We start from the raw sequence: 14,542 nt of genomic DNA on the forward strand, positions 1-14,542 counted from the left end.
AGGACTGGGAGAGAAATGAACAGAGGCATGCGTGTATGGCTATGCTAGAGATCACAGAAGGGGAGTCCAGAATGCAACTCAGAGGCGGCAGTTAGAGTAAGTGCCACCCAATGGCACAGAACCACATGAGCACTGTAGCAATTCCATAGAGCATGGCGCAATTCTTAGACAGGCATCTCTAGACTCCACTTTAGAAAGTTCTGAAACAGGAGCTGGCTTACTGGGTAGGGGACAGTATCCTGAGAGTCTAGCCTGGACTCTCACTGCAGGGCTGAATTGGATAAGCTTTTGAATTTTCACTGGCTACAACTCTGTAATTCATAATAAAAAAGTTGAAGGATTTAAATCATTGACTGCTGCGTTTTTATTCCTAACAGGAACAATACAATCTATAGTACCCATACAAGAACTCATTCAGAGTCAGAAGCCCAGAGCATAGATTTCCAGGAGTAGAAATCAAAGTTACATGTACCCGTTTGTTTCAATAAATCCCTCATTGGACATTTAATCTTGACCTTATTGTAAAAAATAGCTCTGCCCCATTCACAACTGAGAACATAAAATTGAAATGTAAATTTCTTTTCTTAAATAGTTGTGTTCCCTGCTTTCCAGTATCCTTTAAATTTCTCAGCTCTACCAACCATTAAGTAGAAAATTCAAGAATTGTATTTATTGAAATGAATTGTTCTTTATCCTCAGATTTCCCCCTACATTAACTGATTTTGTAAAATTTTATTTTATTATAATTTATTCACATTACATCCTGATTGTAATTCTCTCACTCTTACCTTCCTGTTCCTATCCTCCCTCCCTCTGCAGCCCTATTCCCCTCCCCTAGACCTCTGACAGATCGGGTCCTCCTCCCCCACTATCTGACCACAGCCTATCAGGTCTCATCTGGATAGCCTGCTTCCCCTTCCTCTGTGTTCCCACAGGGCCTCTCTGGCAAGGGGCAGTGATCAAAGTTCCTGTCAGAGGCAGTCTCCCACTTGTTCTTCCCCTGCCCCCCCACCCCCATTCCCCTTTTGAAGAATGAGCTGTCTATCGGCTACATCCTGACTTCTCAACAGAGACTATGAAAACTAGGAGCTCCAGTAACTGATTTTAAAAGACAATTTCATAGGAATTTAAATAAACTGCTTTGACATCCCACATCACCCCAATCAGAATGGCTAAAAGATATGAAAATAGCAAGGATTTCTGATAAGGATTTGGAGAAAGATGAGCCTTGATTCACTGCTGGTGGGAATATAAAATTGTGTAGTCAAAATGGGATCAGTCTGGAGATTTTTCAATAAAACCCAAAATAGGCCCATATGACCTGGATATTTGACTCTTGAGTACATATAGAAGGAACTGGAAGTCAGCTTGCCACAGAGATGCTTGAACTTCTGCATTTATTGCTACATTATTTTTTAAGAAAAGCAGCCAGGACATCGATGGCCGAGGAAGATGTGGCATGCACACACAGTGGGATTTTATGCAGCCATAAAGAAAAATGAAATCATGACTTTCTCAGAAAGTAGATACAACTAGAAATCATTATGTTAAGTGAAAAAAGCCAGAATAAAAAAGAAAAGTATTGAATGCTTTCTCTTACCTATGGAGCCTAGATTTAAAATTATGTGCATTTATATTATATATCAGATTGACTAATGAAATTGGAGAATATATATATCCACTAAAGTACTGTTCCATTTTTCTGAGGTTCTTCCTTGAACTCAGATATTAGGAAGATTTTTTTTTCCTTCCTAACAAATTTATGAAGATAAAGTTTTTTTTTTCTTCTCAGAGATAAGCAAGTGCTTCAGTCATAGCCTCCTGGAAATAGAAGAAATTGGAATATGTAGGGGAAAGTTTTACTTGCTTGAGAAAATTTGAAAACAAAAGGAAATAGCACCGAAAAAGCTATGCTAGCATTAACCATTTTCATATTGGAAAATTTTGCCTGATAATTTGCAGAAGCAATGGAGATACCTCTCGCCATATTTGAAAGACTTATCAGTGAACAAAATCACAGTAACAGTGAAGACAAGGATTTGCCATGCTCCTAGCACTCTCTTTCATCCTGCTGCATGGTTACCATCCACAGCTATGTAGCAAGCATGGAGACACTTTGCAGATGTCTCAGTCTTGTGGCTGCTGTTTAACCCCTCTGGGATAGCTAGGGTAGTGGTCCAAAGAAGAAAAGCGTACAGGTTAAGAGGGGATTGTTAGCAAGCTTTTGCTTACCTTAGTGTAATTTATAAGTCATGATTCATAATTGCATCTTTGCTCTGTAATGCTAAGACTGAAGAGCAATCTGAGTTATGGACATATTCGTAGTTTTACTGGCTTGCATGTGATGAAGGCCAGGGTAATCCATCTAGTATTCATCTTGTTCTCTGCAGCAGTATATTTATCTCAGCAATATTTTCCGCAGCATTGACCACAGCAAGCTGGAAATAGCTAAGCTGTAGGTTATCTGAATTTTAGCCAAGTCTGGTGGATACCAATGGAAAGTAAGCAGCAACCACAGACACCAACTGTTTTTGGAATTGTTAAAAATATTAATAAGAAAGGGCTGGTAACAGTTACATAAGATGATTTAATACATCAAAAGGGGAATGTACAGCTATAAAATGTATTCTACTAGAGTAAATAAGTCATTGGTTTTTTTTTTTAGAACAAAAAGAGCACACCAAATTCACTATATACAGTTCACTATATTACTTTTGTATAATGTCACCTTTTGTACAGTAACCTGATACTATTTACAGGTAAGGGGCAAGGATGATGTCATCTTTTAACACAAGCTTCCTCGCATGGAAAGCATTGGAAAATCTGGATGATATCCAAGGTACATATGGTCATCTTCCATTCTGTATTGAATAGGGTTGTCACTATCACATCATGGCATTAATAGCACTACCCACAAACAGGCCACACTGAGAAGAAAATGACAGAAGCACATTCATAACAATTAGGAAGGGAGCACATATTGATTTGTGCATCTTGTCAGTAATTACTCATGCTGCCTTTGACTTAGCCACGAGTAAATCTAATTGAAAAAGATTTTTGCTCTTTGTGCACTTTGCTCTTCCATGATTGCTGGCAGGGACATCCTAATCAGGTGTAATTAACAACATAGTTTGCAATGATACAAATATTTATTAAAAAATTCAAGAGTATGACCTCATTAAAGATCACTGAGAAGGTAATGGGATTGCAGAAGAGAAATCTAATTTAGAAACTTTACACAAATTAAAAATGAGTACGAGAAACAATTCTGAAGAAGCCTGTGTTGGGAAATAAGACTCTCTTCCTAGATGGGCACACCACTTTCTCTCTTGGAGAAATGCCAAAAAATCAAACAAACAAATAAACAAACAAACAAAAAATCCCCCAAACCAAGCACATGTATGGTATAAAATGGTAATTTAAAAATTAAAAAATATATTAAGCATGCTTATTTTCAGTAACATATTTTAATTAACCTAGAGTTAATATCCTATGCTCTCTTTCTGTATAACTGAACTGTGGCGCTACAAGAAGTGGCCAGTTTTAGTGCCAAAGTATACTTCACAACTTGGTGTAAAAGTAAATGTTGGTTTATTGACACCATTCACACAATTGAAAATGGTCAATTGACAGCTCTCCACTATAAGACCAGCACTAACCTGGAGTAAAGACACCATCTGAAAGTGCATTTCTGAAGCATGTATGTGGGGATAGTGTTTCTACCTCTCTGTGATAATACCCTGTCATGAGACCCAGAGATAGAACTTCGTAGTTCTGATTGTGCTCTCAGGGACAGGCTCAAGTGACATGGAGGCACTTAAGTTGTTCTTTGTCATGCCATCTGTTCAGTTGCTAAGAGCAAAAGCACCCAGATCCAAGCTGCTGACTCTTGAAGCCAGCACATCTAGACTCTTCAAGATTGTTAAATTCTCTCAGTGAACAGCTCACTGTTTATCCTATAACTTTATTTCTATGTTAACTGCGTGCTCTGAAGGCTACATGACGTACTGACAGAGATGAGATGCTAGAAACGTCTCCTAAGTATGGATGGCTCTTAGTCACCTATGTCATTACCTCTTCTAAAGTCCTTCCTCAAGACTGGACTCCAAAGCAAGGTCCACTCAAACCAAATACCAATCCTATCTCATTGCTTTGAAGGAGTCTGAATGAATGACAATATGCCTAAGAATGATCAAACTCAGAGATAGCTCAGCGACTGAAGTGTGAAGCGAGCAAGCCTGATGACCAGAGTTCGGATCCCCAGAATCCACTAAAAGCTGTTGTAGTATCACAAGCATCTTTAATCCCAGCATGCACCAAGTGGGAGATAAAATGTGAAGCTAGGGGAATCAATGGAAGCTTGCAGGCTAGCTAGCTTGATGCAAGTGGCAGTGACGAACAAGAGAGAACCTATCTCAAACACGGTGAAAAGTGAGGACTGATACAACATTTGAGGTTGTTCTAACCTTTGTATATTCACCTTGCCATGCATGCGCTCACATTCACAGACACACGAGCACACATGTCATACAGAGACGCACATACACAAATCACTATTGTGCATTTTGCAAAAGCAGATGCACTTTTCTTTAAATGCAAATTACCCAGAAAAATCAATTAGCCTACAGCAGTTTGGAGAGACACTCTCTGTAAAGATTTGAATTTACACGTGGAACATGTATATCACAACTCCTCCTACATATGTCCAAGTAAAAGGATGGAAGGGGCTGTGGAAAGACTGTCAGAGTCAGAGGTAACAGGTTACTCCAGTGAGACAGTGCTGTTTCAGAGGAGGGTGCTATTGCCTCATAGCAGCTGTGACTGTATGCATGATACCTAAGCAAGATGGGGCATGTGGCAAAGTCCCATTTCTAACTGAGGAGCTGTTGTCATGAGCGTGTGTGTTTTCTTCAAGAACATGGCCCCTGGGAGGCTGTCCATACCCTAGCAGTGGCCCTAGACCTATGCACATATAGGCATGACTCTGGGTTTAAAAACAGAATACATACAACTAGGAAAGGTAGTGGTGGAGGGATGTGAGAGGAGTTGGAGAGGAGGAAATGGGGTTAGATTTCATCAAAATATATTATACGCATGTATGAAATTTTCAAACAATAAAATATTTTAACAAAAGATATCTTTACTAAAATGTGTGTTAAACTAAATATTAATAAAATAATGTATAATGATTTTTTTAAAAAAAAATCTAAATTGTTTTTTCAAATGAGATCTTAGAAATTAAATGTTCTCTCTCTGTGAACATAATCTAAAGCCAGAGAGTGGCTCTGGTGAAAGGAGAAGAGAAAGCGCCCAGAGAGTTCAGGAGCCCCACAAGGAGACCATCAAGGCTGGAGGATCTGGACCCAAGGGGGCTTGAACAAACTGTGGCACCATCCAAGGACAATGCATGCAGTAAACCTAGACCCCTTGTTCAGATGTAGCCAATGGGCAGCTCATTCTCCACGGTTGTGGGGAGAGCAGGGGACTGCCTCTGACATAAACCTGATAGGGGAATAGGGCAGAAGAGGGAGGGAGGGAGGGAGGGTAGGAATGGGAAGACACAATCGAGGGAATAACAATCAGGGTATAATGTGAATAAATTATAATAAATTTAAATTTAAAAAAAGAAAGGAGAAAGGAGAAGGGTGCTGAGGACCCTAGACAAGTGTAGTTCTGGGCACTGACCATTGAGGGTCACCCGTTTCTCCAGAGATGGTGCTGAGCTATAGTGAGGACTCTACTGTGTTGCATTAGACTTCTATGCAGTCTCTCTGCTCCTAGGAAGTGGAGCTGAGATGTGCACTGTGACTTACACTAGGCTCCCTTTAGCTACCATAGTGCCTTAGCTCCCTTCTTACTTCCCTTTGGAAAATACACAAACACGTCTGGCTTTGTTAGTCTCCGTGAGTATGAAGCCTGCGCCAGTGGCTTCCTTCTGAAAAATCCTACCAGGGGCTTTGCAGTGGCTGCCTTTCACAACATGCTAAGCTCCTGTTCTCATACCCTGCTCCTGTTGCATGATTCAGTGTCATCCATGGATTCAAGTGTGATTGAAACTGTAACTTCTATGTCTGGCTTAGTCACTTATGAGCTCTTTAAAATACAGAGCTGGAGAATGGAATGGCTGAGACAGCTTGGAGGGAAAAGGGCTTATTGGGGGCTCTTGACTACACACTGAAATGTGTAACAAGACTAAGTTAAAACAGCATCTGTCTGGTACAAGGAAGGAGAGGGAAGAACCACGAATACAACAGTAAGCAATGGAATATAAAAATATGGCATGCATAGCACATGCTTAAGTTAATTCAATTTATCTATCTATATATAAAATGCACATTTTGAGTGGTACTATTTTGGGTCCTACTTACTTTTCTTTTAAAAATGAATTAGGATAAAAACTAATCATAAAAGGTAGATCACAACTTGGAAGAAATATTGAAGCTATAGAAAACATATTAGCATCCTTAAATATAGCTTAACAATAAGCCCACCCAAAATTAATATGAGAAAGGCTGAGAACATAAAACCATCAAAAGGTACTGGGTGGATAAAGAAGAGTAAGAAAAAAATTAGGCTTTATAATTTCAAATGGGTAAGATAAAAAGTAACCAACAACAGTAAAAGTAGTGTGGATTCAATTGGTTGGGCATTCTCACATGTTGCTTTGTGTTTTGTATGTGTGTGTGCTGCGCACATGTTCCTGTGCATACATGGATGTGGAGGCCAGAGGATAACCTCAGATGCTGTTCCTTGGGCGCCATCTGCCTCTTTGAGACGGGGCCTCTTACTGGCCTTGGATATGCCACATATGTGGGCTAGTTCAGTGACCCCCGGGGATCTGGTCACTTCCTCATCTCAGCACCCACATCACAAGTGCATACAGTCTCCTGGCTTAGTTTTATATGCAACCTTGGCATTGAATACAAGTTTGTGTGTGTGCGTGTGTGTGTGTGCGTACACATGTGCACATGCATGTGCACACATAATTGAACTTTCTTCCTAACTCCCCAAATATGTCACTTTAAATGATACCACAGACCCAAGATATTTTATATGGAATCTCTAGAGATGTATTTTCGGCTTTTGAATCCATAGCATAAAAAAAAAAAAAAAAGAAAGAAAGAAAGAAAGAAAGAATGAAAAGGAAAAGAAAGAGGTTGTATGTAGCATACACATAAGTCAAACAGATCCATCATCCAGAGAAGAAGCAGCATACACTATTTGGACATACAAATATCTTTGCTGTTAAACATACAAACATACAAACATGAATAGGAATTACGCTGTCAAAGGTTGAAAACCAGTTGAATTTCTATTGATGACAGCTTTGCTACAATTTGAGTTTAGGTTACATTTGCGGCAAAAATGTTTCCTGAATAAATCTGTGGTTTTCAAAGAATCTTAGGCCTTGTAATTATTGATAAGAAACTCCTAACAGTTCATGGAATTTTTCTGAAAATCAATTTGGCTATGCCATTATAAATTTGGATCTTAAAAGAATACGTTTTTTCTTTCTTCTGAGAGGAAGAAAACAGTAATGCATAACAGGTGTGTCTGTACTAGTGCTATTTGTAACAATAGAAGTAGAATTGGCATGAAAACATAACACTAAAGAAATGGTTATATTAGAGGCAATGAAATAGAGATTATGTGCCCATAAAAATATTTTTGAGGCTACCTAATGAGTCAGGAAAAGTCTCATTACTTATTTCTGAGTGAAAAATTATACTACACAGTTGCAGTGATTGTAATTTAGAAAGTATGCACACAGTTGTAGCAAAAGATGAATATAATAAAATATTAATAATGATTATAGCTAAGCATTAGATTTAGAAGGAGTGCTGGGTAATGGTGGTGCATTCTTATAATTCCAGCAAGTGACAGGCAGAGGCAGGCGGATCTCTGAGTTTGAAGCCATCCTGGCCTACAGAGTGAGTTCCAGGATAGCCAGAACTACACAGAGAAACACTATCTCAAAAAAAAAGAAGAAGAAGAAATGAAATAAAAAATTAGAGGTTGGCTTTTACTGTAACGTTTGTAATTGCTTCTTTCAAGGTTTTCATAACGAGCATGTATTGTTCTTAGAATTTCTGATATATTTTATCTGAGTACAAAGTACAGCCCCTGCAGTGGGTACCTATGCAGTAAGTAGGTGGAGAGAATGAGTTTGGTTGCCTTTGCCCCTTTGTCACACTTTCTTGGGAGCAATTTGGCTTTTGAGACAAAACTCCAAAGAAAATTATTGTTTCCTCAGCTCAAGAGGGTGATGGGGAAGTTTTACAGTGGGGTCATAGCTATTTTCCAGGAAATTGCAGACATAACTTACTTGACACCAGCTGAAAAACTCATCACGGGGAAGAAGAGTCCATCCGTGTTGAAATTCTCAAACATGCCCTGCACAGGTTGTCCATTGATTCGGAAAGAAATGCTGGGTACTCCAAGGTCAAGGCAGCAGCTCACCACATCGTCTGACTTCAACAGATGCTGGTTGATGGAGGCCACAGCTCTGGGTATCCGGCCTGGTGGGTAGAGCACAGGAATAAAACTGTGGTACTCAGATGCATACATGCATCAGGCAGACAGACATACTTAAGAGGCTACCACTGAGAGGTGGGGAAACACAGTAAGTATGCAATAGAAGAAGAGCTCCTAACTGAGGGGACAGACGCCATGCTTGACATGAACCAAGTCTTGGAGAAAGTTCTAAAGCTACTAAGAATAAGAGCAATGAGAAGTGAATCTATTAGGTATATACTCAGGGACAGATGGCACTTTCTGAGTGGATGTCTTTGGAGTTATTTAGTCATAGGTAAGAGAAGGCTTTCTCTCTTCTGCTTTCTCAGAAGGATATGGGGACTGACTGAGGTGCCTTCAGAGAGGACTGCAGCCCCTCTAGCCAGTAAAACTTGCAACTAGGTTTAATGGCTTTATTATTTCAGATAAGGAAGAAAACACATTGTAATTTATAGGTGCATTAGTGGTTTTGGAATGTTTTTTTCAGATCTTCTTCACAAAACGATTGAGCACTTCTGACTCAAAATTGTGAGAAAAATACTTTGCTTTTCCATGTATTATCATGATTCTCCACTCACCTCAGGTTTATGTTTCTATTGGGACCAGAGGAACAGACAGGGAGAAGCTGGAAATTAATATAAGGTTCCAGGAACAAGATGAAGACACCTTGTTAAGTGTACAACTAATATATGTTCATTATAAACATTATCTATCATGTAGAAAAGTAAGAAAAAGAAAAGTATAACTCCACAATGTAGTGAATAAGTGACTTTGGAATGTTGGCCCTCAACAAAATGTCTCTATCATTGTCTGTGAAGCTCAGAGGACAACCCAAAAGGTGATCATACAGGATACAGGAGACAGAGGTTGGAGAAGAGTGCTGTGCAACTGAGTCTTCTGAGTACAACAAGGCTGATACATTCATGAACTTACCACAGTTGTGGGTAACTACACAAGACTTGTCCAGATTGGCCCTGCCACCATTTCATCACGCACAGGGAGGGTGGATGAGGTCCTACCGCTCACTGAGGGATTATGGGCAGTTAGGAGAACTAGAGATGGGCTATCATTTTCCTTAGAGGTGTAGACAACTATAGGTTGCCAGTGTTCCAGTAAATAGCCCCCCAACCCATGCTCATGTGAACAACTCTAATTAAACTCAATGGCTCAAAAAATGATCTAAGTGGGAAGAGTCTTGTTGAGAAGAACAAGTTTCTAGGAAAAGAGAGAGAAGTATCAGAGAGATATGAAAGCAGGTAATGGGGGCATGAAAATGACTGAAATTCTATATAAACATCTATGAAATTGTCAAAGAGTAAAAAAAAAAGCTTCCATTAAAACACACTAATTCTCATGTGCATGCACACATACATGTATACAAGTGGAGTATATCAAAACCAGAATGTATAAGTCTTTTGGACTTGTTTTTGACAAATTGTATTATAACTTATGGCATAATAATATACATATTAAAAGCTATATTCTAATGATTTCACAACATGTCATAAAGGTAACCTAAAAATGTCTACTCTTGATGGATGTGTGTTATTTACAAGTTTTATACATACCTATTTGGTAATATTTCTAAAGTCAACCTAGAACTATTTAATGTTTTTGATGGCTATTACTATTTCAGTAATAGATTAAACACCTGTGGTTGATTTAAAATAGCAAAATTATTATACTTTTAATTTAAAATAAATACTTCTAACTAATTTTTGTAATTGAAAAAGCAATATTGCAGCCCCCTTCCTTTCATCACAAACAATAAAGATGTTCATCTCTCTGTGTCTGATACTATCTAGGGCTGGGAATCAAAGGCAGAAGGCCTATTTTGTGCCTTTAGAAGTTCACAGTAGCCTGGCACAGTGCCACATGCCTTTAAGCTTAGCCCTCAGGGAGGCAGACACAAGCAGGTCTCTGTGAGTTTGAGGTCAGTCTAGTCTACAAAGCAAGTCCAGGACAGCCAAAGCTACACAGAGAAACCCTGTCTCGAAGAAGAAGAAGAAGAAGAAGAAGAAGAAGAAGAAGAAGAAGAAGAAGAAGAAGGAGAAGGAGAAGGAGAAGGAGAAGGAGAAGGAGAAGGAGAAGGAGAAGGAGAAGGAGAAGGAGAAGGAGAAGGAGAAGAAGAAGAAGAAGGATGATGAGAAGGAGGAGGAGGAGGAGGAGGAGGAGGATGTAGTTGTCACAGTCTGCGGGCAGGGAGTGGATATTCAAATAAAAATCACATGTGTAGGATAAATATTAGAATGAAGGTCCTGTCTGCCAGAGGTAGAGGAAGACGCCAAATCTGTCAGCAAACATGGGACACACAGAGACTTGAAAAGTGAATAGAATATGATAAGCAGGAAAAAAAGAGCTGAAGATGAGGTGTGAGGACGGATGGGAGAGAAATAGGGGAGATGAGGTGGAGGTAATGCAGCCAGACTGAACACGGAGCTTGAGTATCTACACTGCAGAGGCCACAGCACGGAATGCCATCAGTGGGGACCTCCAATGCATGTGGGGGAGGCTTTGGACTCTAGATAATCACAGTGGGAGACATATAGTCAAAATTATTTAAACGTGAAACAACACTGAGCACAGTGTGGAATGTAGGTGATGTGGACATCTTTCCATTTTTCCATTGGAAGACTGACTCCTCTTCATCAGCGTGGTGCTTAGCCATCCCAGGCCGTAGATTCTTTTCCTATCAAGTTTGCTTTAAAAGGAATGTATGATACCAAAACTCAGAAAATCCTGCTATGTTTGTCTCACTCTTGAGCTCTGGTTTTGACATTAAAATGACTGTTATCAACAACACATTTTCCTTTTCCTAATTTGGTTCCCAGAAAATACCGTTGATGAACAATTCCCAACATGGCCATGGTTTTGGAAAACCAGCAAACAACTGAAATGTGAATTTGGACAGTTAATTTTAAAAGCACCCAGGACTTTGATAGATAAACATACAGATCAGGAGGATCTTCCACTTTCCTAAGCTTTACGTAAATCACAATGGAGCTAGCAGTGGTTTTATTGTCTGCTTTCCCAAGAGTCCTCTGTGAGTTCTACGTGGCACGAGATATAAGCATCCACACCTCCTAGGCATTCATGTACCTATTGTCACTCCATTGAAGAAAATCCCCTTATCAATTTCAACTGCCAATTTCAAAATATAGTGCAGCTGTAGTTTATTCCTGAGCTCAAGGGAGCCTTGTGCCTCATCATTTTATTTTCTTTTTCTTCTTGCTTTTTTTTTTTTTTTTTTTTTTTGAGACACGGGTTTTCTGTGTAGCCTTGGCTGTCCTGGACCTCACACTGTAAATCAGGCTGGCCTTGAACTCACAGAGATCCATCCGCCTGCTTCTGCCTCCTGAGTGCTGAGATTAAAAAGGCATGCGCCACCACAGCCTAGCCTTGTCTCAGCATTCTCAATTGCTGAGTTTACAGGCATGTGCCACCCTGTCCAACTTTATACCTTGTGCTAATTAAAGAAAGTCTATACAAAGTAAGCAATTTGCCAAGTGCCCCTCCCCTACTCAACAACTTGGTGCATGAGAGAGCCATGCTATTTTTTTCCTTGACCCTTTTCACTGATAAAACGTTGGCAATGCAATTCTTTCCAGCCACTACATCGATTGTTCTTTAATAAATATGTTACAGATCAGTTCCAGTCAGTGGCTTAATTTATGTACACAGACAACTATAAAGTTAATGGTCCTGGAAACTTAGATCTCAAGAAGAAGAAAATTTGTCATGACCGGTTTCCAATCTCTCTCCCTAATCATCTTCCATCCTCTCCTGTATAAACTGAGGGTTATTTCCATGTCATTTATTCATCAGGCAATTACCCTTTCCTCAGATGCCCCAAATTTTCTGCCGTCCTGGTGGGAGTCACCTTATTTCTTCAGCTGAAGCGCATGCTGATGTATTTACCTGGAATGCCTCCTATAAGACAGATGTTTCCTCTGTGAAGCTTGAGAAGTCAGGGTGCAGTCTCGATTTAAGAAAGCCTTGGGTTTCCATGAGTGAGAGTGAAAAGTTGTAAATCTTATAGACACTGTCTTTTTTTCCAGGTTGCACAATGTCTTTATTAACTCTAAAGAAAGCACATGTATACTCTCCATGTTTCTTCTTTAACATTTTCATAATCTTTACCTTTTTTTTTCTTTTAAACACACTGTCTTCGCTACATCTCACCAGGTGGTAGGGACTCCGGGACTGAGGCCTTCGAGCACACCTGTACTGCATCGTATCATAAAGCATTTGTACGCTCAGACTCACAACAAGCCTTTGCAAAGCTGAGTTTCCAGCCATTTTCTCACTCTTCCAATAAAACAGAGCCACTGCTAGTGGTGACAGGTGTGGCCCTGGATCATCTAGCTTGCCTTATAGGACACAGGATGAGACAAAGAGCTGGACAGGAGAAACTGCTCACTTATGCAATAATGTACAGTTATGATGCTCAGGTCCTGCAATGCACAGAAGTGTGGCCCTTTGGATTTATCGTTGTTTGTTTTTTGCCTCTGGACCCACTGAAGTATTCATTCCCAGTGTCTACAAATAGATACAAGCATTTCCTAATGTGTGTAATTGTACTACTGCATCATCAAAAAGGACAAGGTAGTTTTTCCTCTGAGAATGATTCATTTGCCTTTGAAACAAGAGTCCAATATGCTTTATCTATTGAGAGGCTGTGATTTGTGCTTTTGCAGTCTCTGTACAGAGTCCTCTGCAGGTATGGTTTGGGTCCCTTGGAGCAGGCAGACTTGGGATGATAAGATGGGAGCCATCCGTAGGCAGTGTGGCAATGGCCCCGCACATTGAGCCCATCCAGTCACTCACAGACTTCGCCTGCTATCTTGGGAGTTGCTGACACATGTAAGCATTCATCACTTCCCGTGCACAGTCACTCTTCACTTTGCAGAGAGACTGCATATCATCTGGTGATAAATCTAAGCTACAGGCTCCAACTGCGTATCTCCAGACCCAGTGATTCCACAGTGGGACTTGGAAAACTAGGAAGGGAAGACATCTTCTGTGAAGAACTAGGGAAGGTGAGCTGGGGGTAGAGAGCAAGAGGAATTCCCTTCCAGTTTGCATAGTTTTTGTCTGTTCCAGGTTGCTTCTTGGGACACACAGAACTCAAGTAGACATTTGTATCCTCCCTGGCCCTCTCAGTGGTCCAGAATGGATAAATGTACAAATTGAGTATTTTTACAATAGCCCTAAAAGTTTTAGTCTGCATGTAAAACAGCACAAAAATAACAAGGAACTTAATCTTAACAAATTAAAAATGAAGGGCACTCCAAGAAGGAAGCTATCAGACTCTCAGGTGACAAGGGTGATTGATATCAGGCAGTTAGAGTATGGTTTAAGGCAGTGCTTCTCAACCTGTGGGTCGTGACCCCCCTATGGGTCAAACAACTCTTTCAGAGGGGTCATCTAAAGCCATTGAGAGATTTACATTACTATTCATAACAGTAGTAAACACTCAGTTATGATGTAGCAACAAAAATAATTTTATGGTTGGGGGCGCCACCACTACATGAGGAAATTTATTAAAGGGTCACAGCACTAGGAAGGTTGAAAACCACTGGACTAAGGGAAGAAGAAGAACGTGATGGGTATGCAGTTCTCAGTTACACAATAAAAGTCACTATGTAGTTTGATCTTGTTGAGAAACTTTCTCTCATACTGAATTTAATGAAGACTGCGTACCATGGATCCTCTGTAGGAAGTATGGCACACAGTGCTTCTGTAAGGCAGTTTTATCATGTACCCATTATCTCCAGCTGCAGTTCTTAAGGAAATATAGACAATACACGCTTTGGACAATAAACAGGAGAGGCGTGGTACTTGTTTAGGGTGAAAACCTTAGAGTTAGCCTTGCGTTTTCTACCCAGGCAGAAACAACCCATCCCTTCACATTTGTGGACCATGGTTATGGATGGCGATCAGTATTTATCTTTTTTAAAGAGTCATTTTGAGATTAACACTAACCTACAGGTGCTAGCCATCACAACTCGAAGCAGCGAGCCGTGCT

General features: G+C 40.0%; 1 protein-coding gene across 1 annotated transcript in view; it reads right to left on the minus strand.

Annotated features, from left to right (window-relative positions):
- The window catches only part of Ryr3 (ryanodine receptor 3), a 532,014-nt gene that overhangs the window by 237,009 nt on the left and 280,463 nt on the right, over nucleotides 1-14,542 (minus strand). Inside the window, 1 exon segment of the mRNA XM_051144331.1 lies at nucleotides 8,327-8,519. Coding sequence (XP_051000288.1) covers nucleotides 8,327-8,519 — 193 coding nt within the window.

The sequence above is a fragment of the Acomys russatus genome, chromosome 4, assembly GCF_903995435.1.
Source record: "Acomys russatus chromosome 4, mAcoRus1.1, whole genome shotgun sequence".
Classification (NCBI taxonomy): domain Eukaryota; kingdom Metazoa; phylum Chordata; class Mammalia; order Rodentia; family Muridae; genus Acomys; species Acomys russatus.